The following is a 25698-nucleotide window of genomic DNA, read 5'->3' as shown; positions in this document are numbered from 1 at the left end:
AATGTTATGAAAATAGTTGAAGAGAAATGTTATGAAAATAGTTGAAGCTGTGCTTACTGCACAAGGAGACCGAGAAAAACCCCACAAAATCAGTTGCAAGTAAATCCCTCTGGATGGTGCCGCCAAATGTTCCTACAAGTCCAGAACAACACTTGCCAAACCAAAGAGTCTTGGCAGGACCCTGTTTCTTTGCAGAGACAGAGCTGTGTAGCTGGTCCAAAACACCACATGTCACTCAGTGACTTATTTCTCATTATGCTAATTGTTTTGCTGTAAAGTGCCAATGTTTCTGTGAAGTAAGACCTACGAATAAATTTCTGAAGTTACCCTTGCTTATGTGTGTAATTAGACAAGTCCTTTTGGAAACCAAATCCATTGGGATATTTTACCCTGGAATATGTGTTTTCCCTTTGTAAATTCAGAAATCAAAGAGGGCCAATAGTAAAACAGGGTCAACAATGAAATCTGACTTGCTTGTGGGGAGTGAAGAGGGAGGGGGCAAGGGGACTGACACCGGTGAATTATAGGAAGAAAGAGGAAAGGGGTGGATTGATGTGAAGATAGGAAGTGGAAGCTCATACATTTGATACAGCATTTCTGTGGGTGACTGAGCAGAACGGGAACCTAGTGAGCAATCGTGCTGTCATGCTCTGACTTAAGGAAACACAAACTACGGGAAAGAGCTTAACTGCCCAAACAACAAATAAGAAGTATCAATATAGGGAAAGTAGCATAAATGGGATAATGATAGTCCAGTCAAGCATTTGACCAGCCTTCCCTGTAAGCTGAAATTCATTTGAAAATATAAACAAGGACCCAAACACGGCACAGAGAAAACTACTCCTCAAAAAGTTTAAGGAACAATGCCTATTCTAGGTTCCCTCGTAATGAAATCTCACTTGTTTACATTTATCTGATTCTGCTCTTCTTCAGGCTAGAATCTTCTGTTTAAGAAAATCTTCATGACTGGCCTCTATGCATCACGGGGATGATGGAATGCTGTACAATGGAGCAGCACAAGCTCCACTCGGATCCGTGTCTGCCAGGGAGACACCGAGAGCCGAGGAGCCACAGCCCAATGTGTGATCAAGTTTCCTGGTCTGAACTAGGAAGAGTTAGTTGTCCAGGGATGTTCAATGGGAGTTGAAGGGGAAACCTGTGATTAGATGGGTGTGCTTCTTTGGTTCTTCCATGGGTTGTATGCTTTTAATGCAGTTGATGGAGGTGTATTCTCTTAGTTTTCTAGGGCCGCTGAAAAACATTCCAGAGGCTGGCTGACGTAAACACTGTGTAATTTTTATCTCACAGTTCTGGATACCAATTGTCACCTTTTTGTAAGGAGACAAATCCTGTTGCATAGAGTCAACCCTCACAACTTCACTATAACCAGATGACCTGTGTAGAGACTCTCTCCAAATAAGGTCACATTCTAAAACACTGGGGGCCAGGAGTGCTACCTGTGCATTTTAGGGAGATACCACTCCATCCATACTAGTATATCTTCTGCATCCACTCAGCAGCACAAATTAACATCCTCACATAGAAAATACATTTATTTCATCACAATATCCCCAAAGACTTAACTCACTCCAACGTCAATTCTCCAATATCTCACTTGATAATATTCTTTATCTGGAATGGGTGAGTCTCCAGGTATGACTCATGCTGAGATGGGAAGTTTCTCCACCACTGCACCTGTGAAGCTAGACAAGGTATCTGTTTCTGAAAGACAGTTGTGGGACCGGTACTGGATAGGGCTTATCATACCAAAAGTAAGAAATCTGAAAAACTACTGAAGTTCATGGACCCTAAGCACCGTGGAAATCTAGTGGGGACAAATTCCATTGCCTTCTAAGGATGGAAAAGGATGGAAAAGATTCTGCTTGGGCTCAGTGCTCTCAAACAGAAAGGGATAAGGTTGCTCCTGCTGTTCTCACTCCCTAAATTCCAGTGGCCTGAAACCTGTCCTCCCTCGAACGCTGAGATATGTGCTGAAGTAGGCTCCATAGAGTGGGATGGATAGTCAGATTTTAGGGGAGTCCTGAAAGAGGAGGTCGATGAGGGAATTTGGAACACCCAACGGCCCCAAATGTGGAGGATCAGATATTGAGACCAGGTTCTAGTCAAGCGCCTATTAACAAGTACTGATTCCCCATATTCTCCTTACTGTCCTCTGTGTGTCTGTTTATGCTTGGCCAGGGCCCCAGAAGGGAGAAAGAGCGTCTATAATGGTTAGAAACCTCATGCCACTTAAGGGCAATCACTGCGGCATAAAGAAGGAGGATCCACTAAATGGGAGAGGTCACCCTGCTAGCGATAGGTCCAATGGAAAATCATTCGAGAGCCTACCACTTTGACCCAGAGAGTAAAGGACCTCTTCTTATGCACATGCTCTGTGTGTGCTCCCTAGCAGCATCACAAAAAGTGTGTGCGAATAGGCTGCATCCCAGGAAGGCTGCTTATTCCTGAATGCTCCTCCCATTGCCCCGTTGGACACGTCTGTTTGCCTCTCCCAAGGGATCCCGACAGGCCCGTGATGGCTTTGACGCATGGAGAATGGTGGAGGTTTGTCTGACCCAGAGCTATCCTTTCAGAGGACTGGAGTGGCCTATGCCTGGCTGTCTGAGAGCTCTGAGCTGCCAGGTAAGAAGTCTGCCTCTCCTGCTGGAGACACCACAGTGATATGCTCTAAGGAGCCTTGGAGAGGTGCAGAGGCCCAGCTGAGCTCAGCCCTCCAGATAGCCCCTCCAAGGCACCAGCCATACCAGTACAAGGTGTCTGGGACCTTCCCCAATGACCTTAGGCATTGGCTGAATAGCAATGAGTGAGGGTCCTCTGGCTTCTACTTGTAAGGGACACTTAAGCACAGTGGAGCCTGTCTCCTCGTTGCATCAGAGGTCCACGCACGATCTTGTAGCCTGCTGCTCTCCAAAGGATCTGTGGGAGTGAAATGCCCACCATGGACTCCCAAGGGATTCAACATCTTCTAGGCTAACAAACCTCTTCCAGGGAGGCTCACTTGGCCCAGGCTTGTTCTACAGTTCACCTCGAGGATGGCTAGTGGGTGGGTCATCTGCTACTGTTTTAGGGATCCTGGAGCCACTGTGGAATTCCCTGGGACGACTGCCTTGAGGTTTAGCTTGACCAATCCCCTCTCCGTTTCTCTCCGTGTCCTGGAGTGACTATATCCCCTTACCTATGCTCGAGGACCCACTGAGTCCTATGTCTTTATTGCCTACATCTTTCTCTCAAGCAGGCCTGCCTATGCCATGTAAAAGTAATGGGGCAGGCACTCCTATTCTGGGTTCTACGTGTGTCCCTCTTGCCAACCACCCATTCACAGGCATTCGCTAGAAACTTAACCTATCATGGGACTTGAGGCCTGGCAAGGCCACTTACTCATGTTGCGACCTTGGTAGCGGTTGACCCAATCTGGTATAATTAAAGGAGAATCAATGCCTGCACATCCTGGAAGAGAGCTAGGAGGTGAAAGAGTGAGGACTACACTTACGTGCATTACACACATAGCCGAGTGCCTGCCACATGGTCCCCTAAAGTGGCCAACGAAAAATGGTGATGATGGCCTTTATTGTAGCTTTGGATTCTGGAAGGTGAGGAAGGATGAGATATGGCCCCCCACTCCATCGTCTGTGACATCGCAACTGAGGAGAAAACTAGCACAGGCATGATCCCCAATGACTATCAAGAGAAGGCAGCATGTGATCAAGGCCGCCATGCCTGCATGCTGGGGGTTCAGAGGGGAGGTAGAGGAAGAGGCAAGGAACTCACCACAAGCCTGCACCAGATACTGCACCTAGCATGCTACATCGACTCTCTCTTTCCTTCCTCACCACAATCCATCTGTGGGGATGCTGCAAACAGTATGCCCATGGCACAGTTGGAGATCCTGAGACTCAGGACATCTTCACAGGGGAGGCAGGATTTGAGCCAAGACCTGAAAAGTGAATAGAATTCAGATAGGGAGATGGTGGGTGGGGGCAAGGAGGTGGTATGGGAAGCCAGGTTCCATGGCAGTGAAGGGGAATTGCTTGACACAAAGCCCCGAGTGGGTAGTGCCCCGAGGCTGGAGCACTGTAAAGTTGCTACCCAGCAACTTCCCTTCAGGACTCAGAGCAGCATTATCCGTACAGCTTTACTAACACGTGGCTCAGGAGAGAAAAGTCATCCTCCCTTATCTCACTGTCAGCCCGAAGCAAACAGATAGCCAGGAGAGCGTGTTCATACAGCTGTCCGGCACTGGATCCCACCCCCACCACCTGTGATTTCCGTAGGGCGTGAATCTCGGAATTGGGACCAGGTACAGCCGACATTCATTGGTTGCTGACTATGTGTCTGGCACCCCGTCTGCATCATCACCCTGTATCTTCACAACCACTTTCTAGACCCGTATTCCACAGAGGAGGAAACTGAGCCTCAGAGGGGTCAAGCCACTTGCCCAAGGCAGTACAGCCAGTAAGAGGCACAACTGGGGTCTGAGCCCAGGTCTCCTCTGACTCCCAAACCCGTGCCCTCAATGACTCTTGCTGTCGAGTTCGGTCCCACTAGCTCACATGAGTTCTAAGACCCAAACAGATGCTCTCACAGTGTTGTGTCTCTTTCCCGTGTTAATGCAGCCTAGCCGTACCAGTTGTCTCCAGGAAACAAAAGCACCAGGACTTCAAAGAAAGGAAATCATGAAAAAGATGCTATTAAAAGTAAATCGGTCTCATTGCCCACTAACCTTTGTGTTCCAAACCCCAAGGGATGTTCTTATTCTATCCCCAGATCTTTCCCCTAGAAGGGGGGTCGCACATCCTGATTTTGCCTATTGCCCCAGCCCAAGGATTCACAGTGCCCCATTTACTCTGAAACCTGACCCAAAATTTATTCGACAAGAAATTATGTGCTCACTCTACCTATGAAAAGGAAAGAAACCTCACACATCAAGTCTTGGGCAACCCTACACACCATACTGAGCCAGGATCCGCAGCTCTCCCAAGAGAGACTGGGCTCCTGGAGGAAGAAATAAGGAATAAACAGACCAAGAATATGATTTAGAGACGATTCCTAGTACAACCCAGCTTGTTTGGAATTGGAGTGGTTGCAGAACAGGAGTGGAAGAATGCGTGGAATGCAGAGCTCGCCCTAGTTGAGGGTGGGCAGGGTTGAGCACAGGGAGCAGGTCGAAAGACACCCACTGTGATTGCCAAGCAATGGGACCATCAAATCGCCTCTGAGGCCGGGAGGATTGCTGATAGTCTCCCTGCATGGCACTTCATTCAGTCAGATGTGGAGTTGGTGACCCGTGACTTCAGCCATACGGTGACTACCAGTGGCCCTCCCACTGGTGGTAAACTGTCATTGTCTGTTCCTCACATCCACTGGCAGTTGCCCCCAAGATGGTTGAGCCTTCCTCTGAGAGGACCTCCGATGACGTCTTGAGGACCAAGGAGCCCAAAGCGACCGATGCCACTATGGCTGATAAGCAGCAGCAGAAGACAAGCAGCTGATATTTCTGGGTTTTGGCCTTTTCTTGATTGTTTTGTTTTCTGTAAAGTAAAAGTACCTTTTCTTGATGGTTTTGTTTACTGTAAAGTAAAGGTACCTTTTCAGTTAAGTTTCACCAAGATTATGACACAACCAAGGATGCATGAGGTGTCTCCAACGAGGTAGAAAGTAGATTTCACAAGGTCCAGAACTTCCCCATACCCCAGAGACAGTTCAAAGAGGAAAGACAGTTTTGCTAGCCTTTCACAGGATACAACCCACATATTTGTCCTACCAAATTTTCTAGGGTCTTAGATTGTCAGCTGTCTCCACAAGAAGGCCACAGGGCTTCATGTGTCCCCATCGTAGGTGAAGGAAGACAGGAAATCCAAAACAATCCAAGGAAGGGAAAAGGGTCCATAAGAAATAGATACTCCTCAAAAGTCACACCAATATTCAACCAAGAGGGGCTGGTTTCCTGACTAGCAATGCAACCCACGGCGTTGAGGTGAAAGTGCAGAATTTGAACTCGAAGGGCACAAGGTGGAGTGTCCTTTGTTGTTATTCCCACATGGGGCAGTTTGAGCAGACACAGGAGGTTATCTTTGTTTTGTACAGGTTTTTTGCTCTTCACTTTTGTCAAGCCAAGTTTTAAGGCTAGCTGTCACACCATGATGTGTCTTTTTATATAGTTAACCTTTTTATCAATCGGTTAGAATGAGAAATCTCTAAAATCCTTTTAATATATTTTAGCAGGTTAATTTAGAGGATCAATCTATTGGCCACTGACAATTAGAATTCTCAATAGTGTGCTGAAGTTCAATAGTGACTGGATGCCATACCCTCTTCAGAGAGGAAGTAATTTCAGATGTTGTCCCTGTTCCCAGACGTAGACTAAGATAACAAATGACTCATGGGATTGCAGCTTGCCAGCACACCCTAGCTAGACCAGTGGTCCCCAACCTTTCTGGCACCAGTGACTGGCTTCAAGGAAGACAATCTTTCCACGGAATGGCATTTGGGGGATGGTTTTGGGATGACTCAAGTGCATTACACTTATTGTGCACTTTATTTCTATTATTATTATATTGTAATGTGTAATGGAATAACTTTATGACTTACCGTAATTGAGAATCAGTGGGAGCCCTGAGCTTGTTTTCTTGCAACTAGACAGTCCCATGTGGGGGTAATGGGGGACAGTGACAGATCAGCAGGCATTAGATTCCCATAAGGAGTGTGCAACCTAAGATCCCTCCATCACCAGTACATCTATTAGACTCCAGAACCCTCATCTCTCTCCTACTTGCAGATAGGTCCTTTACTGGGGTACTCAAGTTCAAATACATTCATTAGGGTGTGCTCTAACCAAAATAACTAGCATGCATTTTGCATACCAAAAGGGGAAATTCAGACACAGGAACATGTGTCCAGGGAAGAAAATGTGAAGTGGCATGGGGAGAAGTGTGTCATTTACAAGCCAAGGTAACATCCTTGGAATAGATCCTTCCCTTTTACTACTCAGAAGGAACCACCCCAGCTGAGGCTTTGATTTGGACTACCAGCTGCCGAATCGTGAACAATAAATTTCTGCTGTTTATGCCATGTTTGTGGTACTTTGTCAGACTAGCCCTAGCAAACTACTAGAGATTCTGCTGCCAAGCACTGGGATGATGCAATAAGGAACATCCAGAAGATTGGAAGAGGCCTTGGAACTAGGTGATGCATAGAGGCTGGAAGCGTTTTGACATGCGTGACCTAAGAAGCCTAGAGTGCCTTTACGAAATGGCGGGGGGAAATATGAACACCAAATGCAATTTAAGAAAGAATTCTTTGCAGTAGAGGAAGGATCCCACTTAGAGAATACATATATCACGATCACCGAAATGTTGCTAGAACTATGTGTGTTAAAGTTGCTTGTGGTGTGTTTTCAGACGCAGACTAGGAAGAGGTTATTGGAAGCATGAGGAAAGGTGATGCTAGTTTTACAGTGGCAAAGGTTTGGGCTGTATTGTGTTCTTAGTGTCTTTGAGGAAAGTCGAAATTTTAAGTGATGAACCAGCACATGTGGCTGATTTCTATTATTGGTGCTCAGGACACAATACCCTAAAATGAGGGCTTCAGAAGAAGTCTCGGATGAAAAAGATTTTCTCTGATGTTCTTGGTCCTCCTGTCTCTTAGTCCCATTCAGCCCCGGGGGCTAAACATAGAGGCCAGAATCCCTCTTCCCAAAGTGATCCCAGAAACCAGAAGCTCTTTTTTTCTAAAAATAGTCACAAAACCTAGAAATGGTATTGTAATATTTTCCACATTTTCATGTAAAGAAAAGTCCCTAAAGAAATGATCTAACCTTTCATGTTTGAATGGACGTCACAAGATCCCCATTCCAGAGAGGGTCCTGCCCCACATCCGGGAGGAAGGACTATGTGCTCAGATAGGCCAAGCAGAGTCTAGATGGACAGGCCTTGCCGGGTTTCCCCCACTCAATCTGTTAGCATTAGGTCATAGCCTTTTTGTCCCACCATATTTCTAAACAGCTGTCCATACTCCTTTGAGCCGAGGCATAAAAATAGGTAATTTCCCATGTGTTTTCAGCTATTAACACTAAAGGTTCCCGGGAGTACACATTGAATAAGTTGGTATGCCTTATGTCCCATGGATCTGCCTTTTGTGACTTGAGTTTTCAGCGAAATTTAAGAGGACCAGGGGGAACCTTGGCCACTACACTGACAAACTGAGAAAAGTATTTAGGATTTAATCGGGTTTCTCCTAGATCCATATAGTAAATGCGAGGGAAGAGAGAGAAATTAGGCAAGGAAGCACTGAGGAAAAGGAAGCCAGCATTGGATGGTTCAGAAGTTACTCAAAGTATGCAGATACCTTGCTCTAGAAACAGGTGCAAGGCTGCACCTGGAAAACCATTAACCAAAGAGGTGAGGCATGTATCTCACGGATTCAAGGAACCATCTCTGCAGAAGGTAGGAATTGGGATATGGCAGATGAGGGTATTCAAGAAAGATCTGTAGACAACTTCTTGTCTGATGGCCAGGAGTCATGTGAATTCCATGGGAAGCCAACCATTTTTTTGAGAATTTTGTACCAGAAAAATGTTGCCAGACCAGACTGAACAGGACAAAGATGGGAAGAAATAAAAGGAGGCTGTTAGAGTTCCTGGATTGTACTGGCAAGAAAGCGACTGACGGAAGTACCCAGCTGTGACCATTTCGTCATTTTCGAGACAGGGAAGAAGGACTCCAAAGTTGGGTCAGAGGTTGGCATGGCCGTCACTGCTCCCAAGAACCAGGGCACGGTACTAGGGGACTGGGCCGTCTCTCTCTTTGTCCCAGAAACAGAGGTCACCTCCTGAGTTCCAGGCATTTGTCCCAACTCCTCGGTTTCAGAGGGATGGGCTGCAGCAGCCCAGGCTGGAGGGAGAGCCCCCACCCCGCTGCCCAGGGCTTAGGGTGTGAAGCTGTTACCCCATTGGGCCTGAAGGACAGAGCATTGAGCCCAAGCAGAATCTTTTCCATCCTTAGAAGGTAATGGAATTTGTCCCCACTAGGTTTCCAAGGTGCTTAGGGTCCATGAACTTCAGTAGTTTTTCGAATTTCCTGCTTTTGGTATGATAAGCCCTATTCGGTACCAGTCCCATAACTGTCTTTCAGGAGCAAATAACTTGTCTAGCTTTACAGGTGCAGTGGTGGAGAGAATTCCTGCCTCAGCATGAGTCATACCTGGAGACTCACCCATTCCAGATATAGAAGTTCATCAGGTGAGATATTGGAGAACTGATGGATGTTGGAGTGAGTTAAGACTTCGGGGATGTTGTGATGAAATGAATGTATTTTCTATGTGAGGACGTTAATTTGTGCCACGGAGAGGATGCAGAAGATATACTAGTATGGATGGAGTTATGTCTCCCTAAAACTCACAGGTAGAAGTCCTGGCCCCCAGTGTTTTAGAATGTGACCTTATTTGGAGAGAGTCTCTACACAGGTCATCTGGTTAAAGTGAAGTTATGAGGGTTGACCCTACCCAACAGGATTGGTCTCCTTACAGATAGGTGACAATTTGTGTCCAGAGCTGTGAGATAATAAATAAATAGTGTTTAAATCAGCCAGTCTCTGGAATAGTTTTGCAGCGGCCCTAGAAAACTAATAGTACATACCTCCATCAACAGCATTAAAAGCATACAACCCATAGAAGAACCAAAGAAGCAAACCCTTCTAATCACAGGCGTCCCCTTCAGCTCCCATTGAACATCCCTGGACAACTAACCCTTACTATTTCAGACCGGGAAACCTGATCACACATTGGGCTGTGGCTCCTCGGCTGCAGGTGCCTCACTGGCTGACACGGATCCGAGTGGAGCTTGTGCTGCTCCATCAGACAACATTCCATCATCCCCATGATGCATAGAGGCCAGGCATGAAGGTCTCCAAAAACAAAAGATTCTAGCCTGAAGAAGAGCAGAATCGGATAAATCTAAACAAGTGGCATTCCATTTCTGGGGAGCCTAGAATAGGTATTGTTCCTTAAACTTTTTGATATAGTTTTCTCTCTACTTTGTTTGGGTCCTTGCTTATGTTTTCAAATGAACTCTATGGTACAGGGAATGCTGATGAAAAGAATTATTGGACTATGTTTGTCCTATTCATCCTATTTTCCATACATTGATACTTCTTATTTGTTGTTTAAGCCATAAAGCTGTTTCTCCTACTTTGTGTTTTCAGTAAGCCACAGCTTGACATCATGATTGCTCACTAGGTTCCCCTTCCCCACAATCACCCCCTGAAATGCTATATCACATGTGTGAGATTCCTCTTCCGATCTTCACATCATTCCACCCCTTTGCTCTTTCTTCCTATAACTCACAGGCATCAGTCCCCTTGAACTCTCACGCTTCACTCCCCACAGCCCAATCAGAGTTCATTGTTAACCCTGTTTTACTAATGCTCCTCTTTCTTTTCTGAATTTGCAAATGGAAAACACACCCTACAGGTTAAAATATACTAATGGATGTAGTTTCTGAAAAAGACATGTCAAATTACCCTGTAGACATGTAAGGATAACTTTAGAAATTTATTTGTATGTCCCATATGACAGAAGCATTGTCACTTTAAAGCAAAACAATTAGCATAATTAGAAATAAGTCACTGAGTGAGATGTGGTGTTTTGGACCAGGTACACAGCTCTGTCTCTGGAAAGGAACAGGGTTCTGCCAAGCGTCTTTTGTTTTCAAAGTGTTGCCCCAGACATGTAGGACCACCTGGCGGCACCGTCCAGAGAGACTTAGTTGTTACTGATTTCGTGGCGTTTTTTCTTGGTCTCCTTGTGCAGTGAGCATTTCTCTTCAACTATTTTCATAATATTTTTCTAATATTCTGAAAAAATGGAAAGTAACAAATCTTCATTAGGGGGCTTCTTGGTTTTACATCCTTTCTCTTTGGATCCCAAGTGGGGCTCTGGAAGTGACCTTCCCCTCTTCCCATCTGTACTACTCAGGGAAGCTCTGGCTACCATCCCGCCCTGCCCATATTTCCCTCTTGACCAGGAGGTCCTCTGTAAATGGTGGAATAATCTGTGTGGCTATGTGTTGGGCCCACTGGGTTGGTTCTTTTCCACTTCTGATGGGCTCAAGAAAGTTCTGATTTTTGTCATTTATTCAGTTTTTGTTTCATGGTTTGACTGAGAGTGCCATCCTTTACTGATTTCTACTCACGAAGGAGAAGGGTTGTTTATGAGATGTTTCAAAATTCACAGGAAACATTTAACAAAAATGGCCACATATTAAGCTTCAAGGCCCAACATAATAAATTCCTATGGGTTGTAATCCCAGAGTATGTTCTCTTGTCCACATACTTGGGTGGCTAGAAATCAATTGAAAAGAAAAGCAATGGGAAAGTCACCAATTGCTCTGAAATTCAGCAATACACGTCTAGGAAAAAGTACTAAACATACAAAGACTTGGGACCTAGAAGAAAGCACAATGAAAGCTAACATATATTAACATTAACATGAATATTAATATGCCAATCTCTTGAGGAAATAAGCATTTTCTGACTTTTCTTAAAAGCTGACCATGCTCTGCATAACTTGATGCGAGGGGCAAGGAACATATATTACTCCTACCTTTGGGTTCCTATCCTTAAATGACCATGATTACAAACACTGAAAACAAAAACATCAGGTAAAGAATCACCACCCTGTCTCCCCAACCAGCAGGCTGCATATCAGTGCAAGGACGTTGTGGGTTCAGCCTTGATCACTTCCCCCACACTGGGATAGTGACTCTTGCTCATAGACTGCAGGCCACTCATTGGCTGCACAACTGTATGCTAGGGCATCAACTCTTTCCATGGACAATCCCTAATCCTACCGACACATACCTGGAAGTAAGAAGGTTTCTGTTCAAAAAGAAATGAAAAGATTATTGTCAGTGCAAAAGGAGAATGATTTGCAATAGTGATCTCAGAGTCGAGGAAGCTGGAAAATGAATGGATTCTTGAAAATTTTATTTAGATACATGTACACTGTAACTGGGCCTCGTTTGCTTATTTACATGGATTCATGATGAGGGAGGTGCTGAACACGTTTAGGAGGGTTACCTTTCTTCTTATATCAGCGTATTCACTTTCTCTGTTGCCATATCGCACATAACGAAGTTCTGGAAAATTCCACCATCCAGTCGTAGGAGAATGACAGTGAAAAAGGTAAACATCAGTACGTTGATAATACCACCATCAAGATAACCTAGAAAGATAACTAATAAAAGCGGCCATTTAGGAAACTGAGGAAATGAAACACGATCACGGAAACACCCACTACTTGTCCTTGGAGCAAATTGCACTACAGATATATTGGAGTTGACAATGTTTTGTACTTTGGGAAAAACGCTTGAAAAATCGCAGGATGCCACATACCACATGCCCCCCAAGCCAGAAGGGTGCCACCCACCCCACCTCCGGTGGGGTCCCCCTTCCGAGGGCCACTGGTCTTTAGGGCCACGTGCGGAAGTTTTGAACAGAGCTTTGGGTGTTCCGGGTGCTCACGTGCTCCTGAGACAGCTCACTTGCTCCTGGTATACCTGAGGGTGGCATTCGCGCCCCGAGACTCAGCGAGCTTGCCCATCTTCCCTGGTAGCAGCAGGCGCAGGGCCATCTGGATGTCCCGGGAGGTGATGGTCATGCGCTTGGCATAACGGGTGAGACAACCAGCCTCGGTGGCGATGCGGTCCAGTATGTCACGAAACATAGAATCCATGACACTCACGGACTCCTGGGAAAGGCTGAAGCCCTGGTGAACCTGCTTCAGTACCCGGCGGAAATAGGTGGCGAAGCTGTCCCCGCGACAGTTGGCATGGCATCTGTGGGGCCCACGGGGCCTTCGCTTCCTCTGCTTGCTCTGCTTCTGGGCCGTCGTGGAGTTGGCCTCTTTGGGCTCCTGGGTGATCAACTGTTCCTCAGATGGCATCTCAGAGGAAGGCACAACCATGGCGGAGGCAGCAGCCATTAGATGGCACGACCAGATAATGGCAGTTGTGGACCTAGAGAATGGGAGGTACTTTGGTACGGCCACACGGCTCTACGTTACAGGCCAACTTGACATGTGATTGGATGAAGTGTCACCCAGGGGGACTGTCAGCAATCCTCCCTGCATTGAAGGTGATTGGATGATCCTGTTGCTTGGCATCATGTCAACCAATCACAGTGGGCATCTGCGGGCCTAAGTGGGCCCGGTTGCCTACCTCAAAGGTACACAGATAGATACCCCCCAGGGCAAAACCATATCAGTTCTCCCCAGCTGATCCATACCACACCGTGAGCACTTTGAAGGGTGTCACTAAAAACTCCCAACATTTAGCAATTTCAGCTCATGCTCTTGAAGAGGGCTTGACCTCCTGAGCCCAAGTCCATTATTTCAGGGGAATGACGGTGGCCACGTCTGGATCATTTCTCACCCATCACAGAATGTAGTGTTATCCTGGGCTAAGCCACCCTGGCTTCAGCAGGAACTCCCTGACATGGCCACCAAGGGCTCCTGGGCATCAAAGGAAGGACCTGGCCGTCTGGCTCCTGTCTTCAGTGCTGATCAACACCTTCAGTGATTGTGCATAAGGAACAATGTCCAAACCATATCCTCCAAGCGGACAACATAAACAGAAATTGAGACGCTGGTAAAAATATTACAAATCCTTAACAATGTACGAAATTTAAAATTGTTTACTTAACAGTATTTTGATCTCCAAAATACTCTGAATGTTAGTGTTGGTGAATAAGTGGTGTTGGGTGAAGAAAACATTACCCCAATTCACTAAGAAACCTCACTCAGCTCACTGCAACCTCTGCCTCCTGGGTTCAAGTGGTGCTCCCACCTCAGCCTCCTGAGTAGCTGTGACTAGAGGTGCACACCAGCACAGCTGGCTAAGTTTCGTATTATTATTATTTTTTGTAAGGACGGGGATTCGTCATGGTTCCTCAGGCTGGTCTCCAACTCCTGGACTCCAGCAATTCTTCTGCCTTGGCCTCCCAAGGTGCTGGGATTACAGGCATGAGCTATTGCACCTGGTTGACAAAATTTATTTCAAGAAAATATAACATGATGTTGATACCCATTGAAGGAAGCATTCTAAAAAAAATCTGAACAGCTCATTTATAAACGTGGTTACAAAAATCGTCCCTGAAATATTATTAATTAAATCACATTACACACACACACACACACACACAAAGGGAAAAGTTTACTGCTATGAATAACAATTTAGAAGCATCAAACGGGGCAAACATTACTAATGGAACAAGCAGACCTTATACAATCTTTTTTCAACATTACCTCTATTACACAATTCATTTAAATGCATAAGAAAAACCCATATTGCAGAAATAGGTAAATCAAAATTTCAATGAACTCTTTTCAAGCTTCTGAGAAACTGCAGTAAGGACTCTAACTCACTCACATTTCTCCAATTCTATTATTTCTCAGTCTACAATCTTTTTTAATGCAAAGCTTAATGTTCTGTGAACATGCATCACTCAGGATGGAAGTATCCAACGAGAACACCCAAACCGCACTATCCACTGGCTCAATTAATGAAGTAGCATCAGCCCTGGGCCTCAGTCATTGGCTCAGAATGTGAGCAGGTGACCAGTCCTGAACCAATAAATGCCCTCCTAGTTGTTCAGCCTTGTAAATTGAGGAGAAAGCAAGTCTGAGGTTTTTGTCTACTTTTTATTTCTTTGTTTGATTTTTCGTTTTATTCTAATTGTGGTGACTTAAGGATTTGAATCCAAAGCTGTGCGTAAGCATGTCTCCTACCTCTGGCATCATATTGTGAAGAAAAGTTCTCTGAAAAGGAATTTGGAGGAAGAGACTATTCCTATGAACAGTTTGCATACCAGGGAGGTGCAGACTTCAGTGTAAAACAAAAGTGCAGTTCCAGAGAACTAAAAGAGGATATGGCTTTTATAGAGCAAGTTCCCATCCAGGTTCCCAGTACAGTCAATTCTTGCAATTAAAGGACTCAAACTTAGTTCTGATTGGTTGACTCAGTTGAGCTCTCTTTGGTCAACACGACTGAGCCTTGATTGACAGGGGCAGGTGAGTTCTGGTTGATTGGTTCAGGTGACCTCTGAAAGTTGCAGAGTTGGATAGAGGTGAGGGATTTTGGGGAATTCCTAGTACATGTGTGAGCTCTAGTCTGCACGTGGCAGCTTGGCTCTAGTTTAAATTTAGGCTCAGCCACTGGGATCCATCTTGAAAGATTGGCTCTTTTAGGTTCACATTTGTCCACAAGTTTAAGTAAATGATAGTGACCAATTAAGAAAACTAGGATGATTCTCCCTTTTTCTGTTCAATTTGATTGTTGTGGGGCTTTTTCCCTTTCAGGAACATGTGTCTGACAAAAGTAACACACTATGGTAATTTGAGACAATGAAAACACTTACTTCAGTACAATGCTTTCTCCAAAATATGATTGGGCCTGATTCTTGACCCAATATAATACTCTTCCTCTTGCATGAGACTGTCACTCTGGAATACGGGGGAAGGAGTGTGGAAGTGAGTGAGGGCACAGAAGATGCTGTAAAGGGTGGCTATTTACTCTTTTTCCTTATCCCAGACATTTTACCTAGTATAGTGACCACATGTCCTGATTTCTCCTGTTGTCCCTGAGTAATTCTTAATGGCATCCACTTTCACTCTGAAACATGTCCAAATTTATGACTCTGTACTTCCCAGGGTAAGTAGATCATGCAGGAAGTTGTGAGTATAGTAGCTCTCAGATATTTGTTGAATGAACAGATAAATAAATGAAGCTATATTAGATAAGAGACTGGCCCCTGACAACCTATGAGGCCATTCCTGGATTCTGTGGCTAGTCCACACGACCCTTTTGGACCTCTTGGGTACAGTCCCCTTTCCTGTACTGCACTTAAACAAATTCTTTCACTACAACGCTGTCTGAGTCCCAGTGTTAAACCCATGAGAATGTCAGATTTTGTTTCCTCCATGGACTGTGTCTCACATTGACTCCTCCCAATAACCCTTTATGGTGTGGATATTTTAGCCTCAATTTTTTGCAGACAAGACACACAGCAACTAAGAAACGTGTCCAATGATCACACAACTGATAAATGGAAGAGCAAAAATTCAAATCCATGTCAGCCCGAGTCCAGAACCCAAGCACTTGAACATTGTCTTCTCTCATCCTCTCTCATATTGCAGTGATGGCACCTTCAACACATGGATACCTAGGTAGACAGTCTGAGGTGAGCCTCCCCTTTACAATCAGTCTTTTCATAGCTTGATCTTTCCCTGAAGGCAACGTGATAAATTCAGAGGTGTAAAAGCAAAACCATCAAGTTAGCCTTCCTGCAAAGGTATACAAGGAACCTGATTTTCTCGTGCAACCACGGGAGTTTTTTTCAAGCAGCAGTTAGGAAATTCAACCATGCCTGAGCTCAATCCTGTGTTTCAATAGCTGTCTGAAATATTTGGATAGCCATTCCGTGTTGCACAATTGTGTCCAATACAGATGGATTCCGAGTTAGCATGGTTCAACTTAAAATCATTTGCCTTTATGGTCGGTTTAACTGGACTTAACTCCATTGTGAGTAGGGGAGCATATATTTACTCTGTTGCAAATTGGTGAGAGAAAGGGTGGGAAGCAGGGAGTGGGGAAAATTTTGAGGTTAGGGTTACACAGTCATTACCTGATTATCCACATTTAGCTCTGTGATGGCCAACTTCATGTCTTGTCTTTCCACCAGGGGGAGATTTTTTCCCAAATAAGCAAGGCTAGAGATCTAGGTAACTAGAGCTGGTTGGGTGACAATACCTAGATATGTGGTCAAATTTCTTTCTGAATGTTTGTGTGAATGTGCTTTTCGGTAAGATTAACATTTAAATCAATGGACCTGAGTACAACAGACTGCCCTCCATAATGGCCTGAATAGAACAAAAAGACTGACCTCCCCCAAGCAAGAGTAAATTCTGCAGCAGAGCCTTCACACTTGAACTGCAACATCGGCCCTCCCATGGGTCTTCAGCCTCACGTTCTTTAGACTTAAACTGTAACGTCAGCTTGTATCTGGGACTCCAGGCTGCCAGCCCACTCTGCAGATTTAGGACTTGCCAGCCTCCATAATCACATGAATCAGTTTCTTCAAATAAGTCCCTCTCCACAGACAGATGGATAAATATCCTATTGGTTTATTTGTTTGTAAATCCCCTAATACAAGCTTTCTGTACCAAAACGTTGCTGCAGAGATCTGAGTATTGTTTCCACATGTAAAATATCCAGTTATATATCAGGCATTTTCGTGATTCCATTAATCAATACCTTTGCCTTTGATCAGTGACTCCACCATTATGTCAGTAGTTTTTCCTGGATCTTAAGAGATGTTTCATCATTTGATATGACTGGGGACAACAACATATTCAGTTCAATGGTAAAGTTGAGGACTTAATTACAATTATTATCACTGAAAATAACAATCCCTTGAACATTGGTAGAGTCTATGTGGCACACGCTAACCAGAAGATTGAATGAACTTACCCCACTTCTGACATTGCCGGTTAATTGAATCCCCTTTTATTACCACCCATATAGCTGACACTCATATTGCTTGGCGTCAATTAAACCTGGCATTGCTATAGTAATAAAAAGTGGCACCACTGACTGAATGGCAACTGCGCCAGGCATTGTTCTAAATGCTTTACAGGGAACACTTCAATTACCATTCAGAAGATCTCTGTGAAGTAGTGTTATTACCTCCATGTTTATGGATAAAGAAACTGAACCACATGAGTGTCACTTGCCCAAGATCAAACAGGTAGACTATTACCAAGGCAAGAATCAAACAAATTTCTACACATTTAAGCTTCTGCTCAGAGAAAGAAAATATCATCAGAGTGAGCAGGCAACATACAAAATGGGAGAAAATTTTTGCAATCTTTCCATCTGACAAAGGTCTAATATCCAGAATCTAAAAGAAACTTAAAGAAATTTACAAGAAAAAAACAAACAACCCCATCAAATGTGGGCAAAGGATATGAGCAGATATTCCTCAAAAGAAGACATTCATGTAGCCAACAAACATATGAAAAAAAAAGCTAATCATCACTGGTCATTAGAGAAGTGCAAATCAAAACCACAATGAGATACCATCTCACGCCACTTAGAATGGCGATCAGTAAGAAGTCAGGAAGCTACATATGCTGGCGAGGCTGTGGAGAAATAGGAACACTTTTACACTCTTGGTGGGAGTGTAAATTAATGCAACCATTGTGGAAGATAGTGTGGGGATTCTTCAAGGATCTAGAACCGGAAATAGCATTTGGCCCAGCAATCCTATTACTGGGTAGACGCACAAAGTTGTATAAATTATTCTATTATAAAGACACAAGCACAGGTATGTTTATTGCAACGTTATTTACAATAACACAGACTTGGAACCAACTCAAATGCCCATCGATGATAGACTGGATAAAGAAAAGGTGGCATATATACACCATGGAATACTATGCAGCCATAAAAAAGAATGAGTTCATGTCCTCAGCAGGGACATGGATAAAGCTGGAAGCCATCATTCTCCACAAACTAACTCAGGAAGAGAAAACCAAACACCGCACGTTCTCACTCATAAGTGGGAGCTGAACAATGAGAACACACGGGCACAGGGAATGCAACATCACACACTGGGGCCTGTCGTGGGGTGCAAAGAGAGGGAGAGCATCAGGACAAATACCAATTCAAGTGGGGCTTAAAACCTTGATGACGGTTTCATAGGTGCAGCAAATCGCCATGGCACATGTGTACCTATGTAACAAACCTGCACGGACAGCACATGTATCCCAGATCTTAAAGTTAAATTAAGAAAAAAGGAAAGAATTAAACATAGTAACCCCTGGAAGGAAAGATGAAAGCATTTTTAAATGGCAGTTTTGAGATGCGGAATAGAGATTTAGTGAATGACAAGATAGATAAGAATAATTATACACAATACTGCATATAGAGAATGAAGAAAGAAAAGATTAAAGAGAGGCAAGGAGACTTAAGGTGTGGACAAAGAAGGTAGGATGTGCATCATACAGGCATTACAGAAATGGAAGTAAGAGTGAATTTTGAGAAAATAATATTCAGAGAGGAATGGCTGGTAATTTTCCAAAATAAAGGAAAGACATGATTCGCTGATTCGGGAAACACACTTGTACACATCTTACTGAAGCTACAGAAAAGTGAAAACCTAGAGATCATAATAGCTGAGATAAAACGCATTACCTTCTGCAGATGAACAAAGATTTTGTCAGCAGGTCTCTGAGTATCAATGAGTGGAAGCCAAAAGCAAAGTCTGAGAGAAAATACTGCCAACATAGAGTTGCATTCCTAGCTAAAGTATGAAATAATAAGGAGGCTGTGATAGACATGCAGGAGAACCACCCAGAATCCCTGTCAAGGATGGATTTGATGTTTGTGAGACTGGAAGTGCAGCCAGGTGCCAGCCAACAGCCACTTATCCCTGAGGACATTACCTGAACTGCAGGAGCTGCCGTGCTCTAGGTCATCCCCTTCCCGAGGTGGACCACATGCAAATACATATCCAGGAAGGGGTATAAAGATCTAGTTAACTATTCCCGATGCTGAATAGCTCTGATGGACCATTTTACCTTCAGAGCTTCTCTGGGTATCGCAAGAGGCTTTTGTTTGGCCTGAAGTAAGCATGCACTTCATCCTCTGCCCACTCCTGCCTCCTTCCTGTCCCTTCTTCCACTGCTGATTTGGGATAAGTGTCCTGCACATTAAACTCCATCACGGTGTCAGCTTCCTGCAGAACCTAACCCAGAAACAATGATACAGGGAACACAGGGAGAGAAATCGAAAACTCTTAGTGTTGGCACCAACAGAAACCTTGTCAAAGAAATTTCCGAAGAATGTCATTTAAAGAGATGTAAAGTGACCAAAAGAGCACGATTGGAGCTGCCAACAGGGAATAGTAATGCAATACACTGACAAATAGCGGTGAATGAAAAACAGTGACTTATCCAACGGATGTGGTGAAGACTATGAACGCGTTGAACAATAAATGAAACAAGAAAGAACTAAATATTATAATTATGCATCACGAGCACAAGAGTGGCACCCTTGTGATTTAAGGGGCACGTGACCTGTGGCTTCCCACCGATTTTTAATGCGTTCTTTCCCCAAGAAGTAAATATTGTCAACGCTGCTTCAATCTATATCTGTGGTGCAGTTTGTTCCATGGGAAATAATTGATTTCATTTGAAGATTTTGCAGGTAATCACTTCGCTACATGGTCATTTCTGCCGGTTCAACTCCCAGTTCTCCCTTTATAAGGGTTAGTCAGATCAACATTATTTTTGTAGCAAAGTCCCTTAAGATTTTCACTCTTATTCTCCCCAGAGAATTTGGTGGAACAGTCCACATATCCATTATGTTTGATTTGGCAACATATAAAATGAAATTCTTGATATAAGCATCTTATCTATTTAATCCCGTTTTTTGAACAACGTCTCATACACGGAATTCTTTTCAATACACAAATTAGGACGCAAAGAGAGTACAGGAAATAACCAAGCAGAATTTCCAGGAAGCATCTCACTATTCTAGGTCCTTGAACACTGAAATTACTGTTCTGATTGCTTCAGATTTATCCAATTCTATTCCTTTCTTGCCAATAAACTCCTGTTTTTTGAAAACACAAACTTTTATCTGTTGCAGTTGTGCATCTTTGGATGATGGGAGCATTCCCATGAAGAACATGCCAAACTCCAGTCTCCACTCATTTCACCACAGAAGAACCTGCAGCCCATGAGCCACAGCCATTGGCACAAGCATGGAAGATGACTGGGACTGAAACAGTATGTGCGTTCCTTGGTGTTGCCCTATTACAGGGAAGATGGACAGAGAATGATTTTTGCTTGCTCTGTGACTTTTTGTTCACCTGCTTTCAGATGTGGTGATTTGGAGATATAAATCTGTAGCTGGTAGTGGGGTATGTCTCTTGCTCCTTGCAATAACTAAGAAAAAGGTGATGAGGCACTAAGAGAACTAAGATGATCCCTCCTTTCTCATCCTGGGATGTCAATGGTAATATTAATGTGAAGGTTAATACAATAAAATTTACACTATGCTGTCTTCTTGACCCCATGGGTGTGTGTTTGTTTTTCTATATTTATGTTGCTGAGGTTCAAAACAGCTGTGACTTTCCAGTTACATTTTAAAAAGTATTATTTATATCTAGCATTCACTTCTGTGGAGAGACAACCTATTCTGGGATTTCAATCCTTGGAAATGTATGATGAGTTGCTTTAATGCCGCGTGTTTGTCTATTGTATTGTTGTTGTTAGTACTTTCAAATAAGTTGTAAATTCCCCTTTGGAGTAGGAGGCCGACACCTGATTAAGATGTCAATTCAAGCAAACTATAAAATGAACCCTGGATAATCTACAAAAACAAAATCCTTTTGTAGCCTGTAACAACGTGATAATACCCTTGCAGGAGAGACCAACCACAGAGGATTTCACCTGTGGCAGAGCCGCAAGTGCTCAAGATAAAGAATGTGGGCAAGGCAGGATGCTCCAGAACGCTTCCCTGAATCGTGCAGGTGGAAAGAGGGGGCCGATGGCTGATCAAGGATGCCATGGAGAAGTCTATTTTTCATTATAAGTCCAATGCTGATTAACTGTGCTGGCCCATTATACCTCCAGAGCTCTCCTTCAAAAAGATAAACTAAGGATTTAGCGCCACTGATCCACCTTATCAGGATTAGTACTGACTTTGGAATTTTAGGAAAATCTTCTAAAAGTGTTGCAAAAAGAATAAACAAGTTTGTTTCCAAAAGTGACTGTGAAAATCTATCACAAAATTAACTGTAATACATGTCCCTGTGTGGTGCTTTGAGATGATCTTACACATCCCTAACAATATTGTGGAAGTTAAAGTCTCTTTTCAGAGCTGTGTGCCTTTGCAGGGAGAAAAAAAAAAAAAAAAACGGTGGAGTTGTTTGAAAAACACTGCATTCTCCTCAGTCACTTTATTTCTGTCAGGCTCATTGGTGCTGCATGAACTTGCCAAAAGTTTTCCATAGGACATGAACATGTTCCAACAGAGAATGTTAATTCTTGCATACTGCTCTTAAGCTCTTAGTATCGTGAATAGTCATTTATGTAAACATCGAATGATTAGGACTTTCTTGCTGTGTTTTGCATTTGTAAATCCAGGAAGTACATGGGAGCGTCTGTGAAATAATGTTAAAAATACACCATAATCCAGCAGTGGAATGCTGACTGGGAGAGTAAGGGTGACTGACATAGACAAATTATAGGCAAGGGAGAGGAGAAATGGGTTTTGATGTTGAAGACTGGAATGGGAAATGAATACATCTGATTATTCATCTCTGTGGCTGAAGGTGGGTAAAGGTCAATAAGTGAGCATCGGTGATTTAGTGGTGTGCTTTGCTGAAAGAAAGAACTAAAGGAATTGGCGTGCATCATGTAAATAACCAATTATAAGCATCATACCGAGGAAAATAGTAGTAGTAGATCAAGGATACTCTCATTAAATTTTGTCAATATGACCCGTATCAAGGAATTCCCATTGAAATACATGACAGAGGATTCAAACATATTATAGAAATACCGAGATCAAAAAAAATTTTAAAATACAGTATAACCCTTCCAAATGTCCCAGTAGCTAAAGATACTATTGCAACTCATTCGGATTCATCTGTGTCTACTCTTTTTCCAGTTATAATCTTTTGTTAAGAAATAAAAATAACACTTCATGACCTTCAACTGTACATCACTGAGAAGATGGGAGCGTGCGACGAGAGGAGCTGAAATCCCACTCTACACTGAATCACTGGGGGGACGCAGCCACTGAGCCACAGCCATTGGTTGCACGTTTGCTAAGGGACCCAGACAAAAAAAGTGTCCGTCTGGGTGTTTGTCCTTGAAGACTGAGGAGGAAATTTGTGTTTACATTCTTGTTGGGAGCTTCTTTTTCTAATCATTTGGCCACAGTCTTGGTGGTTGAAAGATATGAATTCATAGGTACGAGTAGAAATGTCTCCTGCCTACTCCATCAATAAGAGAAGAAAGGGAGTCAAATGGAAATTGAGAGATAAAAATGGTTCTCTCTTTTGCCATTCCCAATTTTGTCCCCAAGCTACTTGAATGTTCAGGCAATAAAATGTTTTTTCACCTCCAAGCACATGGGCCTGACAAACAAAACCCACCACATTTATGTGGCAGGATAAGAATCCCACCCCAGTGCAGTGGCCGGTACTATGGGGTTGATCCTCATTCTTGACCCATTACAGCCTTTCTCCTCTTTGATTGTGGCCCTGACTCCTGGATAAGCAGAGAACAAATGCTTGGTGGGGAGGACGAAGCTTGAAAGAGTGGCATTTATTCTTTCCCCTTATTATGAAGGACCGCCGTCAAACATCTGGGGTCACTGGCCAAATGGGCCGGCACCTGAATAGGGCATTAGTGGAGCACAGAAGCCTCTTGACTCCTCTTCACTCGCGTCATCAATCCAGTCCGTGCCATGCAGCATCTCTCTGATGTGTGTGACAGGCCGGTCCTACACCTCATGGGCCTGCTACTGCTTCCATGATTCTTCTGAAATCCTGAAATATGTCCATCATTTAACTAACTCTGCTCCCAAAATCTCCACAGAGGCACTGGTGAACAACACATGCTTTGGGGGACTGACATTAGGCAAGGACTATCTGGTGGCCCGGATGCTTGTTGAGGTACTTTGTCATGCACCAGAGGGAATTTTGTGTTAAGGAGGAATAAGGTACATAATTACTGTGCTTGCTATAATCCTTGGACTGGTAGAGTGAATTCTGTCCTTTCCAGGAACTTAGTATCCCTTCACAAATACAAGAAGGACCTTCCTTACCCAGAGGTCCACAGCTACTGGGTTAGATCTGACACCAGCACACAGGTTGATCTCCCAAATGTCACTCCAGTGCCTGGTCCACCCGACATGGTATTAGCCTTTGAGTTTGTCAGCCTGTCAGAGTTTAGTAGAAGTAATGATTCTTGAGGTTAATGTACCTTACAGAAAATACCTCAAACTGTAAGGAAATGCATCATTGATTTGCTTCACCTTACTCAGTCTCCATTTGAGCCTGAATTCAAATGAAATTGCATAAACAAGTGTTCCACCTAACCAAACTTCAAGGGAGTGGGATGTCTGACAGAAAGGGTTGCCTCTTGTTTTTACACTCACTGAATTGTTATTATTTGCAAATGTCTTGTTTTCTTTTTATATGCTTTCATTACTCTTGAGTCAATATGCAGGACTAGGATTGCAAAGTCACATGGTAATTGTCCGTTTAATTTCCAAGGAGCTGACAGGCAGTTTCGGAGGGGCGGTTGCATTCTCTATGAGCTCTATCAATGCATGAGAATTCCAGTTGTTGCACATCTCTGCCAACACTTGATATGTTCAGTCTTTTTGTATTTCTGTTAATGTTATTTTTAATGGACAAATCTTAACTGTATGCAATTATGGGGCACAATGTGATATTTTGAAATATGTATTCAATGTGGAAATATTGCATACAGCTAATTAACATGTCCATCCCCTCGTTTACCTATCATTTTTATGCTGAGAGATATGAAATTACTTTCTTGGTTGTCCTGATTTATACAGTCCATTACTACTGACTGTAGCCATCCTGCTGTGCAATAGATCTCAAAACGTACTCATCCTGTGTATCTAGAAAGTGGGCCCCTTTGACCGGCAACTCCCCATTTTCTTCCTCCAACCCCTCCCCACCCATGTCCCAGCCCCTGGGGAGCCGTCATTCTACTCCCCACTTCTATGAGTTCAGCCTTTAAAGATTCTACCTGTAAGTAAGACATTTGGTATTTGTCTTTCTGTGCCTGGCTTATTTCATAACAGCAGAACGTCCCCCGGCTTCGTCCACAGTGTTGCAAATGACATACGTTACTTTCGTCAAGGTTGCGGAGCATTCCGTCATATCTACATACCATGTTTCCATTACCCATGTGCCCAATGATGAACTCTTAGTTAGATTCCGCATCTTCACTGTGGTGTATAATGCTGCCATGAACATGGGAGTGCAGATGTCTTTTCATCGTACTGATTTCATTGCCTTTGACTATAGACCCAGAGTGGGTATGTAGGATTTCCGGACCATATGGTATTTCTATCATTCCGTTTTCTGAGGAATTTCCACACCGTTTTCTGTAATGGCTCTGCTACTTCACATTTCCACCAAGCGTGCACAAGAGTGCCCTTTTCTGCATTCTTGACAACACTATTATGACGTTCATCTTTTCTGGTAAAAGCTATTCAAACAGGTGTGTGAGGTGACATCTCACTGTGGATTAAATTTGCATTGCCAGGCCAGGCGCCGTGGCTCATGCCTGTAATCCCAGCACTTGGGAGGCCAGTTCGGGTGGATCATGAGGTCAGAAGTTCAAGAGCACCCTGGCCAATATGGTGAAACCCCGTCTCTACTGAGAATACAAGGATTAAACAGACGTGGTGGCAGGCGCCTGTAATCCCAGCATCTCAGGAGGCCGAGGCAGGAGAATCGCTGTAAGCTGGGAGGCAGAGGTTGCAGTGAGCCGAGATCGTGCCGCTGCAGTCCAGCCTGGGCAACAGAGAGAGACTCGGTCTCAAAAAAAAAAAAAAAAAAAAAAAAAAAA

At 43.8% G+C, this 25698-nt stretch overlaps 1 protein-coding gene across 1 annotated transcript; it reads right to left on the bottom strand.

The window, feature by feature from the left end:
* Positions 1-12114: 12114 nt before the first annotated feature.
* On the bottom strand, positions 12115-13481 carry LOC111536553 (histone H2B type W-T-like). The gene is made up of 2 exons (XM_023202922.1): positions 12572-13481; positions 12115-12151 (listed from the first exon to the last, which is right to left on the bottom strand). Exons 1-2 carry the CDS (start codon positions 12994-12996, stop codon positions 12115-12117), a joined length of 462 nt encoding a protein of 153 aa, XP_023058690.1. The 5' UTR covers positions 12997-13481.
* Between the last annotated feature and the right edge of the window lie 12217 nt (positions 13482-25698).

This window comes from Piliocolobus tephrosceles, unplaced genomic scaffold (genome assembly GCF_002776525.5).
Source record: "Piliocolobus tephrosceles isolate RC106 unplaced genomic scaffold, ASM277652v3 unscaffolded_1388, whole genome shotgun sequence".
NCBI lineage: Eukaryota > Metazoa > Chordata > Mammalia > Primates > Cercopithecidae > Piliocolobus > Piliocolobus tephrosceles.
This window is presented reverse-complemented; position numbering and strand designations above follow the sequence as displayed.

Bases quoted from the DNA above. Each gene is read 5' to 3' on its own strand.
- LOC111536553 (XM_023202922.1), bottom strand. From the start codon at position 12,996: ATGGCTGCTGCCTCCGCCATGGTTGTGCCTTCCTCTGAGATGCCATCT. The intron at 12,152-12,571 runs GTATACCAGGAG...GGAATTTTCCAG, and splicing joins GGCGCGAATGCCACCCTCAG to AACTTCGTTATGTGCGATAT.